Genomic DNA, 23,584 nt, shown 5'->3' on the forward strand with positions numbered 1-23,584 from the left:
GCTGAAGGCAGACAGTTTCCAAACAGATGGCTGACTGAGTACATCACTTCTCTACTGAGTGCAAAGTAAAGCCTGTTTCTGTCATGACACCTTTCTGAGTTGAATAACTCCATTCCACTCCATTCCACAGAGAGGTGAGCTGGCTGAGCAAATTCTATTACATGAACCAGGAGTCTTGCTAAGCTTGAAAGTTTGTAATGTGACATGAATGTTTTATTTTGAAAAGCAGATTGTCACAGTATGGTATACTTACAGCCCCACTCAGTATAAACATCAGCCCACACAAATTATACTGATACTCATGTTCATTCATTTTGTTTGTTTTGTTTATTGATGTAGAAAAACAGCCTGCAGCCCTTTATAAACTTAGCCTGTTGGACAAAGAAGCCATTTTAACTTATTAAAATCTGTGTGTGCTCATTATAAATAGCTGCGGGTCAAAATTAATAAATAGAGGGAAAAAATACTTTCTTAAGAGCAAACAGATTACTTATGGCCCAATTTAAATATTTTGACAAGGCACACCTTTACACCTTCAGGCAGCCTGTGGCCTGTGGCAGTAATAATCATAAGCATTGTTTGTGCCTCGGGTTAAATGTTGGAATAGGGAATGAGTAGATGCTCTGTTTGTAAATGTATAACTTAATTTCAGGAGAGTGTAATAGTTTGAATCAATATCACTGTTGCTGACTGCAGTTTACACCTTTGATTATATGCAGTAGCACACAGTGAAATAAAGTCTCTGAAGTCATCTTTTGAATATTAAGAATGCCTCTTATGGACAATCACATGCTGCAGACGCACAGCACACACAGAGAGTGAATCTCCTTTCTGACACCTTTTGTGACCGCCGTTTCCACATGGGGTGGTGGGATGTCAGAAGGTATAAATGCCTGCTGAGCGCTCAAAAAGAGAAAGAAAGGTGTGCAGACAGTTTGAAGTATGACTCAGTTGCCTTGGACCATTGAGGATAGTAAAGGCAATGCCACAGAGAGAAAGTTCCTTTATGTCTGCATTATATTGTCTCAGGCCGGTAAGTGTGGCACTGACCACATTCAAACATGAACTTCTTATAAATTAGATTTCTTTTTTGAAAGTGCTAAATTTGGAAGTTGAATCTAATGAACTCTTCATCTTCAAATTGAAAGAGCTGATGTAGAGAATAGAAGTATTTGTTACAGAGCAATATGACTTGTTTTGGCAGTGCACAAAGAGTCAACTGGCTGGCTGGTCAAGGCACATCTCACAGCCAAAATTGTGAGGATATAAATACAGGAAAGGCACTGTGCAGTGACTCACAGTGAATTGCAATATGGTGGCAAGCAGACAAATTTGTAAGCCAAACACTATTACATCGCAAGGACATCGCTATGCATGGAACATCCTCCCCCTTCCTCCTTTCCACTTCAGTCTTCATGCCAGCACACTTGCATGAAGCAATGTTGCATGTAATTTAAACTAAAATCTTTGCTATTCTAAAATTCTAAAAATATTGACATTTTTTCCATCTTCACAGTATGTCTAATATGCTTAAACACATAATGTATGGCACCTGAATGTAGATTACCCCAGGCAATCAGCAAAGACCAGAATTAATCTCTTTTTCAAACAGGATGCTCACAGTGCAGTCACACATTTTGAGCCATGGTACCACCACAGCTCTAGGGAAGCTAATGTCTATCTGACAGTCCATTGATCTACTACTTTGGCCATTAACTTTAGAACATATATATCAATGGTGCCCAGAGGATGAATCCTGACTTTGATGATCCCCAGTTTTTTTGTATTTAGAATAGGAAGCCATGAGACATTTGAGTTCCCCTCAGAATGAATTTGAATAAGGTCGGTCAACATTTAAAGTTCAGTACCTTGGATTATGACCAAATACTTGCAAAACTAATGGCATTACTATCAACCTCAGCTGTACTTTGTGTTAAGCGACAATTAGCAAATGTTAGCATGCTAACATTCTAAACTACTAGGATGGTAAACATGATAAACATTTCCATGCTAAAATTGTCATTAGCATGTAGCTCAAAGTACAGCCTCACAGAGCTATCATGGCTGTAAAATCTTGTTGTAAAGTCTTGTTTAGCAGTAGAACATATATACATATTTGACTATGCTATGAGCGTCTTGTACTTTTTTTTTTTTTTTTTAAGTAGATTTTGTTAAGAATGCATGAATACTGATATCAGATATTGGTCCAGCACTGACTCAAATAGCTGGATCCAGTATGGGCATCGGCACAAAAAGGTGGGTGCTGAGGGTGCTGCAGCACCTCCTGTTGACGAGGTGTACACAGTGTGTAGTTGGATATTTTACCATGACTAGTGGGCTATCTGAACATTTGTTTACAATTTTAAAAAGCATATGATATAGGGCACTTGTCAGAAAGAAACAAAACAATATATGTTATTTTCGCTTACAAAAGCACTAACAATAGCTGCAGAACAAGAGCACATGGAGCCCAGTTGCAGTATGAGTGTGTCTGCTACACCCCCTAGAGCCAGAGGAACATCGCCTTTTGTTAATGCAAAGAAGTGCTTCTTGGACCACTGCTTGCTGTTGCTGTGTTGCCCACTACTGGATTTTAAACGCCACATGTCAGCCAAACTTTAGCTTTCCAGGAAGGAGATCTGGGATAGAAACATTGGAATGATCATTTCGGCTGACTCAGAACAGCCACTGACATTGCAGATTTTTTGGGGGGACTGCATCGACAAACTCAGGAACCGCTGACAGAGGTGGAAAAGTTTATGGAACTTTGTCTCTGCTTGCCTTTGTATGTCGCATAAAGTAACAACCTTCACATATCCATAAATAAGGTGTATTTGATTAAAAGGTAAAAAGTAAAATAATTGTTTAAAATAAATACAATAATGTAGGTATATTTTAGTTAAAAAAAATATATGTGGAAATTAAACAGAACTTGAACTGGTATTGTTTTTCTTGACACATAGTTGTTGATAACAAAAAGTTAAATGCATATGTAAATGAAACATATATTTTCTTGTAAAAAAGTAAGTATGAAAATTGAACTGAACTAGATTCACTGAGGAAGACATTTGACTAAACATAATGTGATGCAAGTAGCCTCAAGTGATTGTAGCTAAATGCTGATACATGGTGGAATTTTGAACTCCTTATGATATTAAATATTAAAGTGTGTTTTTGGTCATTTATTGTGTTGTATTAGTTGCTTAATTTTGAAGATATTTTATATACAGGAAGTGAAAGTAAATTGCAATGTGTGTTTATGCAACGGAAAGAAGAGAGCACAAACTCAAATAAGTGGAAGTGGCAGGTAGGTATGGCACTTGTGGTGGTTTTGGCAGGAAAGTGAGAAAGCTTGTATTCGGTTCAGCACCCCTCAGTGAAAATATGTCCCTGTGCACGTTGGTGTCAGTGACAAACCTATTAAATTCAACTTTATTATCATTATTATTGACAGTATTTTTAATAAATCATCATTTGTTTTTATTTTATTCACTATTTTAATAATAATACATTGTAACGATGAATATACCGTATAAGTATTACGCAATGTGTAAGCAATGTTTAAGCCAAACCTGATGTTGCCTTAAACATAAAATGATCCCAGTCACTTCCACACACAGTGAGGATAACAGCGTATTAATTAAACACTGGTATCTGATCTGTCTTTATTGGACTATATAAAGTCAGAGCGGTGCATCCCTAGATTTTGTATAGGAAAGTAAGCCTCTACTGTGACAGCTTACAACACACCTGCATGGCCAGCTTATTGTTTTGAAGACATTTTTTTCTCCATCTATAATTTAACAAAATAACTTGAGTGCTTTAAAACAGAAAGTGCACAACTATTATTTAATTGTTATTCTTTCCTTCCCAACAAATGGAGCCTTCCATCAAATCCAGTGCATTAAAGCACAAACATAACCTCCTGAGATTCTAATAGGCCACTCAGAACACACTGCCATAAAACAGATGGAGCCTCAGTTCAGCATGTCAAGTATGGTCTAAGTGGTCGCTTGAACGGGTGAAGAGAATTAGCCTTGACAAAAGGAAATATAAATAAAATCAACCATGGTGGTCTAGATCCTCTGTTGTTAATACAGCAATGAGGACATCATCTATAGAACCAGCAGTTGCATACTGCGTTAGCATGTGTGGAGTGAGGGACCCTGTGTGTAAAAAATAGCCTTGATGCTGCACTAGTATGGGACATGGGTGGTTCTGCACTCTGTTAAATGTTCATCTTGTCTGAAATTAAATCTATATCTCATGCTGGGGATTCTGTTGGAATATTAAGCAAGTGTAAAATGTGAAATTATTTAATGATATAAAATATGGTGTTCTCATCCTAACAATAAGGGTTCCAGTTTTAAAGGTGCTACAAATAGGAGAGTAAAAAAATGTGTTTACGACTGGCTGTTGCACTTTCACCTCATCATCTCTCCTCTCTCCCTTTTCCTGCTTTTCACATGGCATATACAATATTCATATCAGATTCTCACACGTTTGTGCACATTCACACAATCACACAAAAACATTGTGTATTTCATACGCATTAAAGAAGAGAACCATGACATTGCAAAATAGAAAAAATGTATAGATAGAGGTGATCTTTGCAATATGATAATTACACTGGAATGAATCAATGCTTATTTTTCTACAGAGCCTTAGCTTAATTTTGCACTATTCGGAATGAATCATGTAACTATAGAATACAGCATGTAGTACTACTGCTTAAGTGCAGTCCACACTCTCCTGGGTGGACATCATAAATATGTCTGATTTAAGCATAGGATACCCTGCTTGTCAAGAGATGGATACACTCTGAAACCATAAGATACACATGCAGAACACATTGGACCCCAATCTCTGCTGCACTGATTTAAGCCTTTGCGCCCTCGCTTCTGACAATTCCTGTAGATACCACGATTACAGCAGACGCTGCTGCAGACTCATGAATCACTCATCCCCAGATAAAACAGATAAATGCATCCCACGTTAGCTGAGATGGAGTGAGAGGGACAGAGGTAGAGGGAGATAAAGATCAGCATGTGGTGTTGAAGGATAAGATTGCTTCCTTGGATAATGAAAACAAAGGATTGACATTACACAGGTTCCAAGCAGAACTGTGCATTTAAGGCTACAGTTGCAGGGATGGGACACTAAAAACCACCCAATTGAATCAGGGAAGCAGATGGATTTACCATCCCTTCCGTAACTTCATTTGGAAGCTAACTCAATCAGCATACTAGCTGCAGGGAAATTGAATAAAATAGAGCCACATTGGACAGGATTAAAATGAGGTTCTGACGATAATGCCTTAATGAAATTAACGTCAGGCATGTTTTGAAATTAGTGTGGATCCTTTCTAAAATTCTCTTGGATTCTTGGGTAATGTTCCCAAGATTATTGAATTAGCAATAGCTGCTGGCAACATTTTTTCGAACCAACATACTGTATTCATATCTCTTCAAATTAGACTATATTTTGTAATATGAAGGTGTCTCTAAATGGGTAGCCAGCAGAATATCCAGTATCAGATGGGTCCAATCTGACATGGCTCTTCATAGAAGTCTGATAATGACCTACAACAATCCCTCTTAATATATCCCTCCACATTCAAAAAACTTGCCAAGTCTTATAATCATGCACTAACTGTACATATTGCAAATTTAATCTTGCTTTTCTAAAACGGCGCTGCCAAAGCTTGTATTGGCTGAGCAATTTCCAGACATGATTACATCTGTTATCCTGGCGTCATAGCTTCATATCAGTGTGCAGTGCCATAGCTCAGATTTAGTCAACAAATCATGAAGAAAAAATAAAATAAAAAGATGCAATGCAGTTAGAATATCCGACACATCTGATAACTGACTTTGGAATGTGTAAATCTTACCAATGTAAATCAATATTGTCATGGTAACTCCTGTACAGGCTTAATTCAGATGGGGTTTACAGGTACACACGTGTAGATGCTACCTGATAGATTAGTTATGCTGAAGTCAATATTCATACATTTCATACATTTTTCAGCATCACAGCTGTTGCTAAATGGTTGTGTGCTTCTCACTGATTGCAACAGAAACCACCTGGAGACATTGTCCCTCTAACATTCTGTTTCTTTAATTAGTTCAGCAAGAAAACTTGGCTGCAGGTGCTGTTCTCATTGATTCAGTTTTGTGTGTACAGTAGTAGGACAAATAATAATAAAAAGCTGAGAAGCCAGTAGAATAGAGGATGTATCTAATGTGATTAGAACTTTGAATAGTCAGATCTGCAGGGACAATTGTCTTCATGTAGGTTCGAACAGATCAATATGGTATGACAGTAATACAAATGCTGGGTTTAAAAGGATAGACTCTGTATCTTCCCTAATAATTCATGGTTGTAAGGACTGTTTTCAATTGATCGGGGTATCAAGCTTGAAGAACGGAGAAGACATCTCACCCTTGAAAATTCCAGATAAATGATTGCTCAATTTTTCCAAGTAATTTTAACGGAGTACTAGTCTGTTGTTCTTGTAATATATACGTGATCGTTGGTTTTCCAGATGATCAAAATCCCTCTTCAGTCCTTTCATGCTACAATGACTTTACTCTCTTGGAGGCAGTTTTTCTGTCTCTTAGAAAGGACATGTTTCATCTTTGCTGCATAAACACTCAAGAAGAGATGAGAATTTCAATGGGACAAATGAAAGCCATTCTCCTCTGTGGGTGGATGAAACAAACACCCAGCTAATTCTATTGATTAAAAGAAATAGAGTTTGTTGTCAGCAACGCTGTATTTGAGGTAGCGATTTGATTAGGAAGCTGTGCTCAACAAAATTGGTGTAATGATAATACCCGGTTTGATTACAACAAATGCACACTCACAGGCACTGAGGAGGAATCAATCTTGCATTATGTCTACTTATTGTTCCTGCTAGCCTCAACTTCACATGGGAAAATGCTCTATTTGAAGTGTCAACATGTATTGATGGTTTGGGCACCACTGACAAACAGCTGGGGTAATTTACTTCTGCCATTATAATACACAATTGCATTTGAATAACACTACTGAATAAAACATTTAAATGCTTAATACAATGTCCACTTTTAAGACATTTAATGCCAAATGCAATTAAATAATGAAAATCATTTTAAGAGGCATTACATTGATACTGAAAATGATTCGCCATTTTAACTGGAATTTCCTTAAATGCTGGTCATTTAAATGTACCAACGTTTTGACCACGAACCTCACATTATAGTCATGTAAAAGTTAGAAACATTATTTAGGATGTCGAACTTCCTGTCCATAGAACATATTTCAATAATTACTATTTCTGAAATGAATTTAATGACTTGAATGGTCAGATACATCTATATGATAAAATGTACAAATTGCATTATGTAAGGCCTGTGTACTTAAGGGAGGACTAACTAAATGCATGCAAGATCTATGGTACAGTATGCTCTAATATGGCAATGTAACATTTATTTGATCCAATCTATTGTTTCAAATCGTGAGAACTGTGAGGACAGTAAATGCTACACCTAAAAGTAGAATATAGTAAAATTGCTCTTTGCAAGATTTATTTCATTTAACATTTGCTTACTGCAAAATGGATTTCACTGACGTCAACTGTCCTGAGTGTGTCCTTATTTGTATCTGAATCTTCAGCTCCTGTGTGCCCAACAGAGGGGATCACCCTTATCCCATTCAGTGCATCACCTCCCACTTACTGCATATCTATATCAACTATCAACAGTATGTGCTCTAGTAGCTGGGCTGCAGTATTTTAGTCTGCGACTGATAATGTCAGATTAATGAGACAGAGAAAGGTTCTGTCACTCACAAGATGAGGAAAAGGTGACCCAACGCAGCTGGGCAGCAGCTACAAGATTGATGACTACAGAGCAAGTGTTGGGTTGCATCTATCTGAAGTGCAGCTTATACTGTGCCCAGCCTGTACATAACAAGACTGTCCTCTTCAGACATTCAGCCTGATGGCAGTCTCCTCTGGTATATCCAGTATCCCTCCTTGGTGCTGGTAGAATTTAGATCCACGGAATGCTTTATTTATAGAGCTTTGGACCATGAATTAAGAATATCCACTTGAGCTACATAAATTCATGTTTAGGGACTTTCACATTCGTCTCTCCAGCATTATTAGTTGGTTAGTTGGCCAGTACTACCATGTTTATTGTCAGAAGTATGCTAAGGTAGCATTTTCTCCTGTCTCCATGACCTTCAGCGATGCCCTTTGTAGTGTTCCTTAAGTATTCAGAGCTGTCATCTCAATAGACATTGAGTGACCACATTTGCCCATGACAGATCATACCATTCTGCCAGGCACTACTCCCCCTAGACTGTACCCTTTTACAGGAGCAAAAAATGATACTAGTGGAGAAATACATTGAAATATTCATAGCTAACGCCAGATCTATCTAACCCTACTGTATGTTGATTATAGATTTGTTATTACTATAATCACCATCATGTGCCGCTCATCTCATTTTAAAGCATGGTCTGTGATATTGTTGGAAGGTTGTTAAACACAGTGGCTGGTGACACCTTCTAAGGTTGTCTGTATATAAAGACAACACTTTCCATTTCCTCACACTGTACTAAAGTGAAGCCCTATGGGTGCAACCATGTTGTAATTTTGCAACCAGAGTCTTCAAAGTAGGGGCAGGGCCGTAGATTCACATTATCAAAGGCCCGTCCATACACCCAACCGGCCAATTGCGAGTCGTTCATGGCTGTCAATCATGATGTTTCACCCTGTTTCTATAGTATCAAATAAATAAATGATTTTATTAATCAATGTCATGATATTGTTATTTCTGTGTTTTGTGTATTATCTGCCTGTATTATTAAAGTAAATAAAGATTGTATTAAAGAGGCGGCCATTGTCTGAGTGGTTAGAGCAGTCGCCCTATGGAAAGAGGCTGAAGGTCCTGCGGGCAAGCACCGCCCATCAAACTTTCCAAACATCCCACACTGCCCCTCTGCCAGAGAATCTTGTGATTTGGATGTGATTATCCCGGTGCTCTGCACATATCTGACAGATGCCTGCTCTCATTCCGCCATTGCCTGGCAAAGGTACCAGGTGTGAACTGGCCTACTAAGAGCTGTTCAGTTGTAATTGGATCACCCAAGACACATTTTAATACCAAGTATGAATGCCAGGGCTACTGATGTACATGTAAGCTGAATCTCACATTTGCATAGGGGCTGCTGTAGTTCTCTCAAAGTTTTCACACACAAGTTTGAGCCCATGTTGCATCATCAGAGGAAGAGGTGATTATCAGGGTGCCACAGACATACACCACATATATTTATCACTTTAAGGGGATAATTGGGTGTGAAAACCTTGGAGACACGGGATAACAAATGAAACACCAGAATGGAATTACTTTCATAGCTTGTTGTGTAACCTTTGCAGGGTACAAATAAATTAAAGGTGAAGATTAACACAACATAGCTGTGTTAGCAAAAGCCTAGTGAGGGTTCTCATTCTTGTTGCTACACTGGTGACTCCCACTGGTTGGAACTTTGGGAAGTAGTGGAAGGTAATAACCAGATGTGGAGTTACATAGCATAGTTACATAAGATTAATGTGAAAAAAAGATGTGAGCTGCAGCCATGTGGAATATATCTGATAGTACTATGGACCTGTTCTGTCTGTTTCACTTATAAACCATTCTACCACTAACGTACAACATATCATACCTACGTATGCAGTACAGCAATGGTTGTATGTGGCTACAAAACTGCTTTCCAATGTTTACAAAAATCAAATGTTTGGATTAGGACAGAAAATAAAAAAGACCTATTATGAAAGAAAACAACAGCGAAGCGTATATAAGTAGTGTAGTGTAGTGTAAAGTTATCTAAGTGATACATCACTTCCGTAGTCAAGTGTCTGCACAGCACTAGGTTAGGGGGCACTGGAACCAGTCACTCTTCTGTAGCATATAATAGTTAGTATTTTGATTAAGCTTGTTTACAAAGTTTAAAGACGGCAGCCAACTAAAGAAAACTCAAGGACAAGCTCTCATTTTTTTCCTGCTCTGCCACAGGCATTTGTAGGCTTAAAGGTATGAAAAAAGCATGCCTACAGTTCCTTCGGTGGATTTAATTTGAGACCTGTGATCTTTTCAACTTACTTTGAATAACAACACATTGGCAACCAGTTACCAATGCCCAGTTCATAGCCAAGTACTAATCTGATATCTTTCCAAGTCTGTTGAACGGATCAGTGAAGATGTAACACCACCGACTGTATAACCTTGAATATTACATACACCCTCTGATTATTTGAGAAACTTTCTCTGTATTTAAAAAACACATACATTGAAGCTAGATGTGTATAGTTGTAAAAGATTAAATGTTCTTTATATTTTGAAAATGAAACTCAAATAATAAGCATAAAGTTATTGAATACAAAGGCATTTATCTTCTATGTAATACTAGTCGATAGAATGAACAGTGTCTCAACATCCAACGTGGAACAAGCTGTTGGATATCTTTTTTTACATTTATTTTTTTAACTCAGAGCTTAGTTAATACAATTAAGTATGTCCCAGATCAGTGTCAGAATGTCATTACTGTGGACCCATATTAAACATATTCAAAATATAAACTTGGCCTACTTGGCCCAACATACTTTTTATGTGTGTTGGAGTTTTCCTCTTTGTATTTCAACTGGAACCTGTTCAGTGCTACACAAAGCATGAGGTGTGATTTATAATTCAACTTCATGATCCAGTAAAGTGATTTCTTGCCAAGTAGTTTGTTGACTGCAATGCAGTTAAGAGATGTGGGATGCAGAGTCACGAGCACGCCATTCCAAACCGTGTTTATTTCTTTGTCTGAGGAATGTTTACCATAATCCACCAAAACACTTGCCACAGTCCTGGAACACACTACTTGTCAGAAACTTTGCAGAGCATGTGTTGCATTTACAGAGACACTGTGAAATTGAAAAGTAGTGACAGTCTCTCTGGCAATTTTTCTTTGCTATGTGGACATGTTAATGTGTATAATTTACTAATCAGCTTACGCCAGCTGGAACACTTGGCAGCTCAGTGTGACAGCTTCAGCTCCTCTCTTGAAAACATCTTGAAAAATTGTGGTTACGTCTCCCTCTGAGTAATTTTATCTCCTGCCAGGCCAGAAAAACTTTTGCCTGGACAGTCCCCAAATAGATCCAGTTCTTGGTGTTTTTGTTAAGTTTTTACAGAGTTTTGTGGCACATAATTTCCATTCTGTAAGTATGTATTTATTTGCTGAAAGCTATGTTCTCCACTTGATGATTACATGATCACCATTCAAATAAGTCATTGCATGTATGATTGACATGACCACTAATTGTAATAATATGTCAATTTAATTCCTTGTGCTGTCAATGCTTTGTTGAACCTAGATGTTCAGTTGCTACCGACATAGTGTCTTGTCCAGTCCTCTGCATAACAAAAAAAGTTTGCTATTTGAAATCTGTAAAGAGTTTCCTGCTGCACACCAGAGCAGTTGTCTTGATTAATAGTAATACTTAATTTGTCATTAAGGCTGATTAATCCCATTAATCCCTTTAAAGCAATTCAGTAATCACAGAGAATCAATTATTTGCCATGGTAACCAGTCTAACGAAGACATTGATTGTGGGAGTTTAAAAAATGCATATAAGACAATCACTAAATATATAAAAGTGGTTAGCTCCAACAGCTGTATTGGTAAACATGTGACACAGTACTACTGTTTATAACTCTAAATGTCTACTTTTTCAAATCCAGATATTGTATATGCCTGTGTGTGCAGAAATGGTCCTTGGCAGCCACTGCGTCTGTATAGCATCTCTTCTTTCCTGCTGGCACAGCATGTAATATGAAACCACAAGTTTTCCTTTACCCAAAGCAATCAATTTTGCTTAGCCGAGCTCCCTGGCCTGGATAGGACCTGCCTAAGTACCTGTCTCCTCCAACATATAGCCCTGCACACCCTCACCCTAGGCAAAAAAGCTTTCAGCATAATAAAAAACATATCTGACTCAAGACCCGGCCAATCTAATAACGGCCAGACAAGTCAGCGTGACTACAGAGCGCTAACTGTGTCACTGGTAGGGAGGCGGTATGTATGGAGCGAGTGCAGCAGAAAGGCTACGGAATCACTCTGATCTTCAATTCCCTGAGAACATGATCCACATCACAATTTCTTCTATGCTATCAGTTTTACAGCTTGAAGTAAGATGTGGTTTCTTTCGCTAAAAGCAAAGAGCATTCACTGCCTTTTATCTTAAAAGAAAAAAATCAAATGTATGAGGCCATATGTGAGAGCATTCTGGGCATGATTGAGTCTGATTGATATGTATCTTAAACTCCCTGGGCCTCCATCAATCACATATTGTTAAGCAGACTGGGGTGTAAATGCTCACTTAGAGGCATGTCTTGTCTCTTTCAGTAGACATTTTCAGCCATCAGTAACTGAATGAAAACAAATGGCGTGGCTTTTTTCATAGAGATAGAAAGCCTGGGCTCCAGCCAAAAAAAAGAAAAAAAAAAACAGGGCATTCAGTAACTGAATGAAAACAAATGGCGTGGCTTTTTTCATAGAGATAGAAAGCCTGGGCTCCAGCCAAAAAAAAGAAAAAAAAAAACAGGGCTAAACTCTTCCTAACAGAGAGAGTGTGGGTGTTGGATTCAAAAAGACTGTCATGAATAATAAAAAAAAAAGATTACCCATTGCTGACTGTTTCTAAGATATATTGAGAATACTGAGAGCTACCTAATAGAGTGAAGATTTTATGATATACTTTCCTCCACAACTCACACTGTACACATCAATGAAGTCTTTCCCTATGAAATATAATTGAATCCATTGGCATGCATTACCATGTACACACCATCAGTTACTATGCCAGGGAGGTAAGAGCTAATCCTTCAGCTGAGTAAAAAATAGCTTTCTGCAAGAACTTGGGTATCTGTTAATTTCCCTACTAATATATTGATCAGACCTATACAGTAGCTACAACAAATAACACATTTAGCTACAGATAGAATCTTACCTGTAGCCACTGTGACTGGTCGCTGTGTCCAGCTGTCCAAGCGTTGACCTTGCCCTGTTTGTCCAGCCTGGCCTTTCCAGGCTCCCAAGTGAACATGTCCATGTTGAGTGTCCTGAAGATGCTGGAGGCAGTGACTTGGTAGTCCTGGATATGGCCTGACTTCATTCCCAGTGGTTCAGAGCAGCCTGAAAACAACAAAAACAAACAGATTTGTTCTAACCTCCCTGACCGTACAAACCCCCTCCCTGTTACAATATAAAAAATGCAGCATGACACAACTGTGCGGGACGCATACTGCAATGGATTTTCAGATCATTTCATGATTAATTTTTGTGTCCTATGGATGAAACATACCCAGCTCACTCACCTGTTAGCTCACAACCAAGCAGCTCCATGCGCAAGGTACAGTGCCTCCTGCAGACTTGGGGATAAATACGCACGTACTGGGCTTCAATGGGAGGGGTGAAGGAGTTGGCTGATGGAGCGTTGTTATCGACATTTCCTCTGAAAATCTGTTGCAGGGGATGAAAAGGCAGCAGATGGGGGCGGGAAGGAAGGTGAAGCACATCAGTTTTGCCGTAATGTAGCAGCCTATGCTGTCTCTAGTGTCTATTCCACACTCAACAAATTGCTGTCATTCAAGGTCAATGACTGAAAATTACAGGGAAAAATAGACAATTTCTTGCATCATTTGAGCCCGTAATTCATAAGAACAGTGCTGTGTTTCAAATTAGCGGTCCAATTACATCGCCATACCTTCTGGAGAGTTTTATCCAAATGACCTGAGTTAGTCTGACAGAAACTCTCTGATTTCAGTGACTGATGTTCTGCATGTGTGAGGTGTAGAGAGAGCGCAACACAAAAAGAGAAAGAAAGGGTGAGACAGAGCAGTTTGTTTTCATGCGTACAGGAAATATGAGCTCTCAGCTTTTAGGTGGCAACAAGTTATTGTGAAAACAAATCCCCATCTTATATCAGATCAAGGATCACTGCGTGTAACTTTCTCAAACACACTGACAGGTCCTGCTGTGAAAGTATTTATCCCAGTCTGCTCATATGGTCACTACTTCCACCTTAAACAATACTGTGTGCAAATGTACAACTAATTGCTTTCTCTATGCCAAATTGAACTTACACAAGAAAAGAAAAATACAAGATCGAGAAAAAAAACTGAGATAACAGAATTTTCAAGTCGAGACTCATTGTTCCGTTTAATGAATTTGAAAAGAAGCTTGAAAGTCAGGGTCATTCCGAGCTCGGCCAAATGGAGGACAGCTGTGGTTTGCTGTCAGGAATGATAGAACACTGTGTGGCCTATTTGGTGGCTGTTCATCCCCAAATAGTATAAAAATTCAATCTAGAAGTCATAAAAGTGGAGGGGGCTAAGGGGCAGCAAGATGGGCCCGGTGTGTGCTAGCTAATTAAAAAGCCATCTCATCATGTCCTCCACCCTGCCCTTGACTGAGTGCACAGTCTCTAGTCGCCGTGTGTGCACGTCTGTGAGTGTGTGTGTGCGTATCTTTGTCTGTGTACTACAGAGGGAGAGCGTACAGAGAAAGAGGTAGGGGATGACAATGGATGTGTATGTGTTGTGTTGTGTGTCCAGGTGTGTGTCTCACCATATCATCATCTTTGCCCTTGACTTTGTATGTTCTCCAGGTCTTCCCGTCATCACTGTAGGCTACTTTGTAAGACTTGATGTACTCTGGGCTGCCAATACGCTTTGCACCCTGGGTAATTAGGCCAGTGACCCTCATTCTCCTCTGTAGGTTTATCTGTGAAGTCAAAAATAAGAGGCAAAATTCAAGAGATTATCAGCTTCATTTCGAGACAGTTCGAATGCGGGCATCTGTGTGCCTATGTGTGTGAGCCCCCCCCCTTATCTTTTCTGTCAGGGCCATCCATCTTATTCGGAAAGTCTGTGATCAAATGGAACATTTAATCAATGCTTGTGCTCCAGATCCAGTCTGTCAACCCTGTGCAGACTGTCAATATGGTGCCAATGTGAAGCAGAAAGAGGAAAAGAGAGAGCTAAGGAAGGGAAAAGTGATGAATGCTTCAATAGATCCTGCTTAGCACACATCTTTATTATCTTAACATGATAGACATGTTACACACCAGTGTAAGATTTGCTTTGACACGTTTGTCGCTTTGATAGTCCATTTCAATAACAGTGTACCTGTTCCACATATTTTCCTCTTACCCATTTGGTGTTATGTGTATGTTTTAATTATGTTTTGGTGTTTAAATGCCAGTGTAAATCATCACTTCATATTCATAATGGCACATTTACAGTATTTAGGTGGCTTTTATTTCTTTATTTTATATATTTAAACTAAGTGGCCCCCACACTGTGTGGTCAAAACTGAAGCCAATGCTAAAGCTGTTCATCAATAATGACCACAGCATGATGGCTCCTTAAGGATTCCTTCATACAGGGCCAGCATCTCTCTCACAAGTCATTCTGTTAGGCTACATCCGCACTACTAAAATCTCTGTCCTCACAGGCATTCTAGCACCATTTTAGAACTTATCTCTGTCCATAATAACACGCCTTAGAAACTCTTCATTCATTCACATACAGGATGGGAACGTGGGTGTCAGCGTTATTGCTTCCAGATGTATCCATTTCTTCACGTCCAGATCTTAATGCAACACTGGAGTTCTCTCAAACAAAAACGGGGTCAGCTGCATTTCCAAACGTCTCAATTTCAGGGGCTCAGAAAACGCTGTAGTAGTGTATGCACTATATATGCGCCTATGTTATGTCATGTTATATCTATTTAAACACAAAGATATAACTGTGGATGCTTCTTGTGGTCGGCACTGTGCGGACAAATAGTCATTCATACTGAATTTGCCTGGTCCTGTAGCTAGCCAATCATTCATCATCAGTCCCTCAGGCTGCAATTGTGTAATATCGCCGTCCAGACCGCAACAACCACAAGAAGCATGAAACAAGTTTAGGTCTCGTATATTATAAAATATATGGCACATGCATGTTCTCCACAATCTATGTTTTAAACTTGTCATTGCTGACCTTGCTTGTGCTGTAATTCTGCTGAACTGAAAAAAGCGAGAAGCCGCTGGAGTTATTTTTCTCAACAGCTGGTGACAGCTGACGACAGCTCAATTCACATAAAGTAGCCTGTGGTGACTAAGGAGTGGATCTTTGTTGGATGACTCACACACTGTACTCACAGGCACGCACTCACACACTCATTTTTTTTTCTTTTTTACAGTGAATATTAATACTGATATAAAAAGTTGGGCAGGGTAACACAAAGCAATTTCAGAATTATAACACTGTAACACGGTGACAAATGAGATAAAGTAAATAAACAGCGATGACAATTATTCATTAATCATTTTGGCACTACATTCACCAGAAGTTGCTTTATTTTCAGGAAAAAAAGACCCTTTGGCTTGTCTACCTAACCCTCTGACAAAATATAAAAACACAGCTGTCGAGTCTTCCATAGCTGCAGAACAGACGGGCAGCAATAATACAGTAGTGAGTGAGTATGAAGCAAAGGACCATTAGTCTCAAAATGGCCAAACCTAAAGAAAGAAATGCAGACTAAAACTGACAGTGAAGCTGAAGTTGGTTTCTATTAAATAACATATTCATCCACAAGAAATGAAAGTCTAACTCACTGACAATGTGACCACATTCAGGATGGTATACCAGGGGCTTGAACTCATTTTACAGTGCAGGAATGTTCGCATTAATATGAAATAAGGCGATTCACAAGTTAAATATTTGAGAGTGAAAGCTAAAAAAGATAGTCTAAGCCCAGTAAGTAATACTCCCATTTTTTGTTAATGAAAAAAAACCTTTAAACTGTATCTTCTGAGAACATCAGAGATTAAAGTACTTGCTCTATGGGATCCAGCACCAGAACAGAAATGTTTAGGTTCACCAGCCTTGTCTGAGCTGTCAAAAACAAATGGAGTAATGTTTTAATAATCATATTGCTGGGTTGATGTCCTGTCTAATACAAATTTGTAGAGAAAAGACTAAATTGCACATTTCTGATTGCATACTTCAACTAACATATCAAGTTAATTATATATAAGGACCCCTCTTAGAGCCTCTTAGAGTTGGAATGACTCAATCTCTCTCACTCAGCATTTCATTGCTCTTCTCAGTTTTCTATATAGACATAGATACCGCTTGCACTAATTAGAAACTCTGTCACTAAAAGGCCACTGCTCGAGTAATTGGGGTGATCCTTTGCATTTTTAATGACCAGTCAAAAAAATGCATCCGTCACCTCAGTGCTAATAGTGATGCACTTATTTGTATGAGTGAGGCATTGTTTCAAACATTCTTCATGGACAAACCTTTGTCTACAGTCTATGAGTCAGTTGGAAGGAAACTACCTCAGTGTCAGGCCCTTGACCTAAAATGCTTAACACAAATATTATACAAAGTGCAGATTTCGCTACAACAAATTTAAGACATATTTTGAATTTGTTAGACCAGAAAAATGTTACCTCTTGTTGTTATTTCTTTTTGTATACCATCTTGCAATAATTCTCGAATGCATTGTGCAATTGAACCCAAAGTCCAATGGCACGTGCATATACAGTATGAACTCAAAATACATACGGCATTTCACTGCCTATTACTTGATGACACTGGTCTTCAGATTTTCACAGTCCATCCTTTAAGACCAAAAATTACTAGGATTCAAATATTTTCCAAAACTATCAGTCTACCACTATGTTATGGTTATTTTTATGCAAGGTGCAGATTAAAAATGTCTTATTGAAAAAACACTTTACAACAACTACTTTATTGTTCTCAGCAGATGGGTAAAATGCATGAATTGGTGAAATGGTGTGTGATTCAACCAGTTTTCCATCTGTATAACATTTCTCACTGCTGAGAGAAAAGATTCAGTATGTAACCAACATCCTGGAGCTGATTATGTCCTGGAGCAGTAATTCATACACTACCTTCGGGAAACACGGTTTTAAAGCATCTTTAATATGTTTGGAACTCAATAAGGTCATGGTACTATTAACAAATATATCTTTGATTTCCCACTGGACCTTTGCAATCACAGGTCTTTTCAAGTAATGACTGGTTCGTATTTATCGTACTTATAACAAGGCAAATGTTGAGTTACAGTGAACTTAGAAGCTGGCTGCATTAACATGTATGCAGAGTGAATGTAACAATTGGACGGCCATCGGAAAATTAATTGGCAATTGTTTTAATCATCTATAAATTAAAACAAGTAATCTGAATTAGTCAACTTGGGCTCTGTTGAATTATAACAGGGATGTTCACTATTTTCTGACATTTAATGGATAGAATGATAAGAAATTAACCGTTAAAATTACAAGCAGTTTAATACATGGTAGATTAATAATTTTTTGCAGCCTTAATCATGACTAAAACTTATATTCCTTCTCTAAAATGCTTTTAGTTTTGTAATGCTGCTGTAAGGAGCAGGTACCTACTTCATATTATACCAGAACCCAGAAGCCATCTGATACTGTAAGCATTACACAACAGCAGCAAATACCTTTTTAATACATTCTATTAAATGTTCTCCCGATCTCAGTAAGCCTGATTTAAACAGGCAAAAACACATTTGTTAACAGCTACAGCGGTGATGGAACTATAGAGTGGCTAAATTCAAGGCTTTAATATTGCCAAGACCACTAACGATTACCAAATATAATAATGCCAACAAGCAGACCTCACTCACACATGCAGGGGAAATATATTATGTTGATTACACACTGTGATCCAAAGTGTTGAGGGAATTGCAGCAGTATTGTAAAAATTACACTGCCCTGTGTCCTTGAAGCTTTCGAAAAGCCCTGTGGCACTAAAAAATGCATGCGAGCACATGGACACATACAAACAAGAGCCTTATTTCTCTTATTGTGCTCTCCTTTTCTAGAACACAAATTTGATACAGAGAAACAGCATGCTCAAATTACATCAGTGTTCTGTTTTTGTCCCTCTTCTTGGTTAATTTATAGGATGCTTGTAATAAACTTGTGGTTTGGTATTGCACATAAACACAGTCACACTCCAGAGAAAATTTGAGATACTGGTGATTCATTGTAAGTGTAACCACTCGAACCTACAGTATATCCATCCAAGAGCAGTGCACAGTGTACAAATAATCCAGACTGTCACAACCTCACAGTAATAGTCAGTGAAATGCAATCATGCTATCATAATGTCTGGTCCTAGGGGCATTGCAAACATTTAAAGGATCTGGACATACTGAAACAGCACTGAGATGTTGAGGTATCGCCTGAAAAAGGCAACACCAACAACCACCTGTCAGTGAACTGAAACAGATCTACCTGGGAAAAGGTGAGCAAAACTGTTAGACAGCTGTAGTAGACTGTTGAATTACTCTTAGACATCTGTTCCTATCTCCGAGTGCTGCATTCAATTTTGATAGCTTGCAGATCCAAAATGTTATGCAATAATGCAGAATATGACTTTTTGTACTGCAAATATATCCAACTACCCAAAAACTATATATCCAAAATCCTTAGTCAATTAGTAATGATTGCAGTTGTCCCTGTGATGATATAGTTAACGTTAATAACTGTAATGGAAAGGCATTTTTTCCCATTTCGATTGTAGGCTGTGGACTTATCGTTGTTTTAATATCAAAGTTCAGACTGGAATGAAAAGGGACAGACAGACATAGAGTCTAGACAGCTTATTTGAATACATATTAGCAAATGCAAAAAATGAAAACCCACTGATGGAGATCTGCAACTGAACATTATGTCATTAACAGTTTAGTTTACCTTCCATTAAACTATGCATGGACTCTCCTAGCCTTCACAAGTGATTTGAATTGCTGCATTCTTCACACACAGTCGGCTGGAGCTATATTTTCCAGATATTGGTCAGACCGGCAGCATATTTCCCTTGAGTGTTCAAACACCATTTTATGTGTGAGCTAGTCGTGGTGAGGTTGTGGAAAAACTGATATTTTTACAGTGCATGGGTATGTGAACAGTAGCAAGCTCAATTCACAAACACACAAACCAACATAAATACAAACAAAACATATATAGAGAATGCATGCTTCGTCTGCACTTCTCATGATGTATTATTCAAAATATGGTATGCTGCTTTGTGTTTGATTTGAAAGAGCTGACGCTGGCTGGCATCTAAAGCCACATACTGCACCACAGAAAACTGACACATCACCAGACAAATCTGATCCCTTTCCTGATAGGGTTGTCATCTGTCAACCTGTTCCACATGACAGACATGCAAACGCAGTCACGCTACATCACTTGCATCACTGCAAAAGCACACCGCCGGCTTCTTAACACAATACCAAAACACTGACATGACTGTACACCTCTGTACTTGCGTCCCAATTAGGCTCTCTGTAGAAACACAATGCCTACAGCATCCCGCGCACAGCCCACGTGGCATCATTAAAGTCAAACAAACCGCCTGAATGTTTTATGTCCCGTTCTCCTCAGCCTCTCCATGTGTCAGGCTCCTTTTTTTCACTCGTGTGGGCTGTTTTTTTTTTTTTACTCTATCTCTCTTTTTCTTTTTTTCACAAATCCATTTTTGCCCTGTGTTACTATGCTCTTGTTGTTAGGTACAGTTTCACTTTCTCCATCATGCTGTCACGCTGTAGTATGTTTTTCTATTACATTTTGTTCACGGCTCACTGTCCGTGTATCATGTATCTGATAACAGCCCACTTCATAGGTTGCCATCAGCATTTTTGCCATTACTGAGTACTCAAGAGTAAGAGAAATATTACAGAGCTGAAAAACATTATTTAATTAATCAACTAGCTAAATGAGTAGTTACTATAAACTATGTATATATATTTCTATCTGGAATACTGGACTGGAGTTTGGGGTAAGGCTGTTAATGAATATTCTAAATTCAAATATACCTTTAAATATAAAAATAAACAAACAGATATTTGAATATGAACACTAATATTAAATTGTGAAAAAAAAAAAGTATTAACTAACTTCCCCGAAGGAAAGTGGATGCTGGAAACAGACAAGCTGTGCGTCCCCTGTGCCGCTGTACGCTATCCACAGTGAAATAGTTTACAAGGGGCAGGGAGTGAGGCAAAGGGACCATGGTTACAGCCTGCTGTAACGAGCCACCTGCAGAACCATGTCTAAGCCAGCAAACATCTGCATCTCCGCTTTCAAATAGCCAGTGCCACAACTGAAGTGCACTCATATTCTGACATGCATGGTGAATTCATTCAGCAGTGTCGGTCATTAAGGTGTTAAATTTCACTCATTTAGCAGCTCAGTTTTCACTCCAACTACAGAGCAGGGAGAGAGAGTGAAGTCTAGGGTTTTTAAGTTAAGATTTACAGTATGAGACATTATTTTATTTGTTAATTTTGTAATGTGTAGCTTTGTGAATCTTTTAAAACCCTCTTTATATTGAAATCAATATACCTATATAAGTAGTTATGTCTCTCTTTGTATTCATTTGCCCTCTTATGGACAGATATTTGAATATATCCGAAACTATGTGGGTGTTTTTTTGAAGGGATATCTCTAAGATATACATCATCAGTTGTTCTATATGCCATGGGTATTTCAGCACAGGGTCATGATATATGACTAATTGCTCAACATAAATCCAGACAGTTTCATAGGTCATAGCCTGGAGCCAGATCATTTCATTTGAGGGAGCTGCAGCAGCTTCATTACAACCGCTTTAATTACTACCTAATGCAATGATACCTACAGCATATAGATTCCTAGGGTTGTATATAATGTTATACATTGGCAGAGATTTTTCTGCATTTAAACAGGCCCAATGAATTAAAAGCAATGGGCATTGAGGAGCACCATGAAATCTACCGTATCGATCTGTGTACTGTCACTCTTTGTCAATAAGTCCAGACTAATGGCAGCATGAAGGTCAACTTTAACAAAGCAAAAGTAAGATGAGACTTTCATGTATCAGTGCTTTGCTTCTTTTCTTTTAATGTTATAACATATAGGGCTGTTTTATATGAGGGTCCCTTGGTGGTCCTAAATTTTTTTTGAGGTGTTTACAAAGGGACAAAAATTAGTGTTTTATTTTTTTTAGCTGAAGTCAGTATTTTTGTGGAGAGCAAGCACATTGCTGTAAATGTAACTGTTGAGTGCTGTGCAAAATTATATATCAAATTTCCCTCGACAGCACATTGATTTGCAAATCAGAATTTACAGCAGACATTAAAAAGAGGAAGCATGGATGCATTGTGATTTCAATAATGTGCATCATACTTTTGTTTCCACACTAAATGTACGACAGAAAATACAGCAAGGGACATTGCAGTTAAAAAATATGAGCATGTCACAACTAAACGTCAAAACTCACATTGTTCATCACACTTGACTACCTACAGCTACCCCCTGCTTACAATTTGGATTGCTCTTTGTTACCAGTAAATCAAACATCACTTTTTCAGTACCAGTTATAACCCTTAAGTTGCATTTTTCACATTTTATTTCAATCATTAACTACAGACAATTAACGTTATACAGTAGGGATCTTAAATTTAACAATTTATAGCCACAACAAACAAGATGATATAATGTATCTATAATTTGGATTGTGTTCATTAATTTGTGTCTGGCCCTGGCCCGGCTCTGTCTGTGTCCTGTTCAGTGACTGTGCTTTACCTGGATCCACGGCCATCTGTCATTTTCGGCAGCAGTCCAGGCATTGACTAGGCCCTTTTTGTTGAGGCGTGCGAAGTATGGGTACCATTTCTGCAAGCCGAAGAGAGCGCGGTGGGTGGACGAGGCTGTTATCTGTTGATTGGAGATTATACCACCCTCCATGCCCAGTGGTCCAGAGCATCCTGAGTAAAGAGAGGGAGAAAGAGACAAATGAGCCTACATGTCATTCCATCACTAAAAAGTATGTATGACTTAGGTTTTAGCAATGCAGATAGATTTCTGAAAAAATACCACAAAGACCACATTTTGTAATGTCAGTGATTTTGCCCTCCACGTCCTATTTCATATTTCTCCACATCAGAGTCGATATCCTTGTTTATCTCAGAGATGAAAACCTCAGTCTCTTCTACTTATTATATCTTTGTGATAACCTCCTATTGAGACCCTGTCTTTGAGATCATCATAGTTGTGTCCACCTTAACTCCTGTCTCTCTTATTATAAATGTTGCAAGAACATTCCTGATGTTTTCATTATGGCAAAATCCTTGTGGGTCTCTGCATTCAACAACAGGACTTTTTTTGCCTTAAAGCTGTCCACAGTCAATGGACTAAAAGGCTGCTCCTTCATGTCTTCCATCCGTAACAGAGGCCTAAGGCCCATGGAGCTGCAGCCAATTCCGGACAGCATTATACCCAAAGTCAACAAGCTTTGCAACAGCTTGAAACATCCTAAAGGAAGCAGTATTGAAGTGGAGAGGCATGACAGCAATATCTTTGTCTTTATCGAGTAGACAGTTTATGGCACTGCAAAACAACTACTTATTTGTGTTTCCATTTATAATAAAGCCTATTGAGAAATCAAGTAAT

General features: G+C 38.5%; 1 protein-coding gene across 3 annotated transcripts in view; it reads right to left on the bottom strand.

The window, feature by feature from the left end:
* The window catches only part of edil3a (EGF-like repeats and discoidin I-like domains 3a), a 111,228-nt gene that overhangs the window by 16,940 nt on the left and 70,704 nt on the right, over positions 1-23,584 (bottom strand). For all 3 annotated transcript variants that reach the window (XM_083912856.1, XM_083912855.1, XM_083912854.1), the window contains 4 exons: positions 22,718-22,899; positions 14,665-14,820; positions 13,413-13,557; positions 13,046-13,230 (listed from right to left, as the gene is read on the bottom strand). In XM_083912856.1, the coding sequence (XP_083768982.1) occupies positions 13,046-13,230; positions 13,413-13,557; positions 14,665-14,820; positions 22,718-22,899 (668 nt within the window). The remainder of the gene's footprint in view (positions 1-13,045; positions 13,231-13,412; positions 13,558-14,664; positions 14,821-22,717; positions 22,900-23,584) is intronic.

Source organism: Echiichthys vipera, assembly GCF_963691815.1.
Source record: "Echiichthys vipera genome assembly, chromosome: 4".
Classification (NCBI taxonomy): Eukaryota; Metazoa; Chordata; class Actinopteri; order Perciformes; family Trachinidae; genus Echiichthys; species Echiichthys vipera.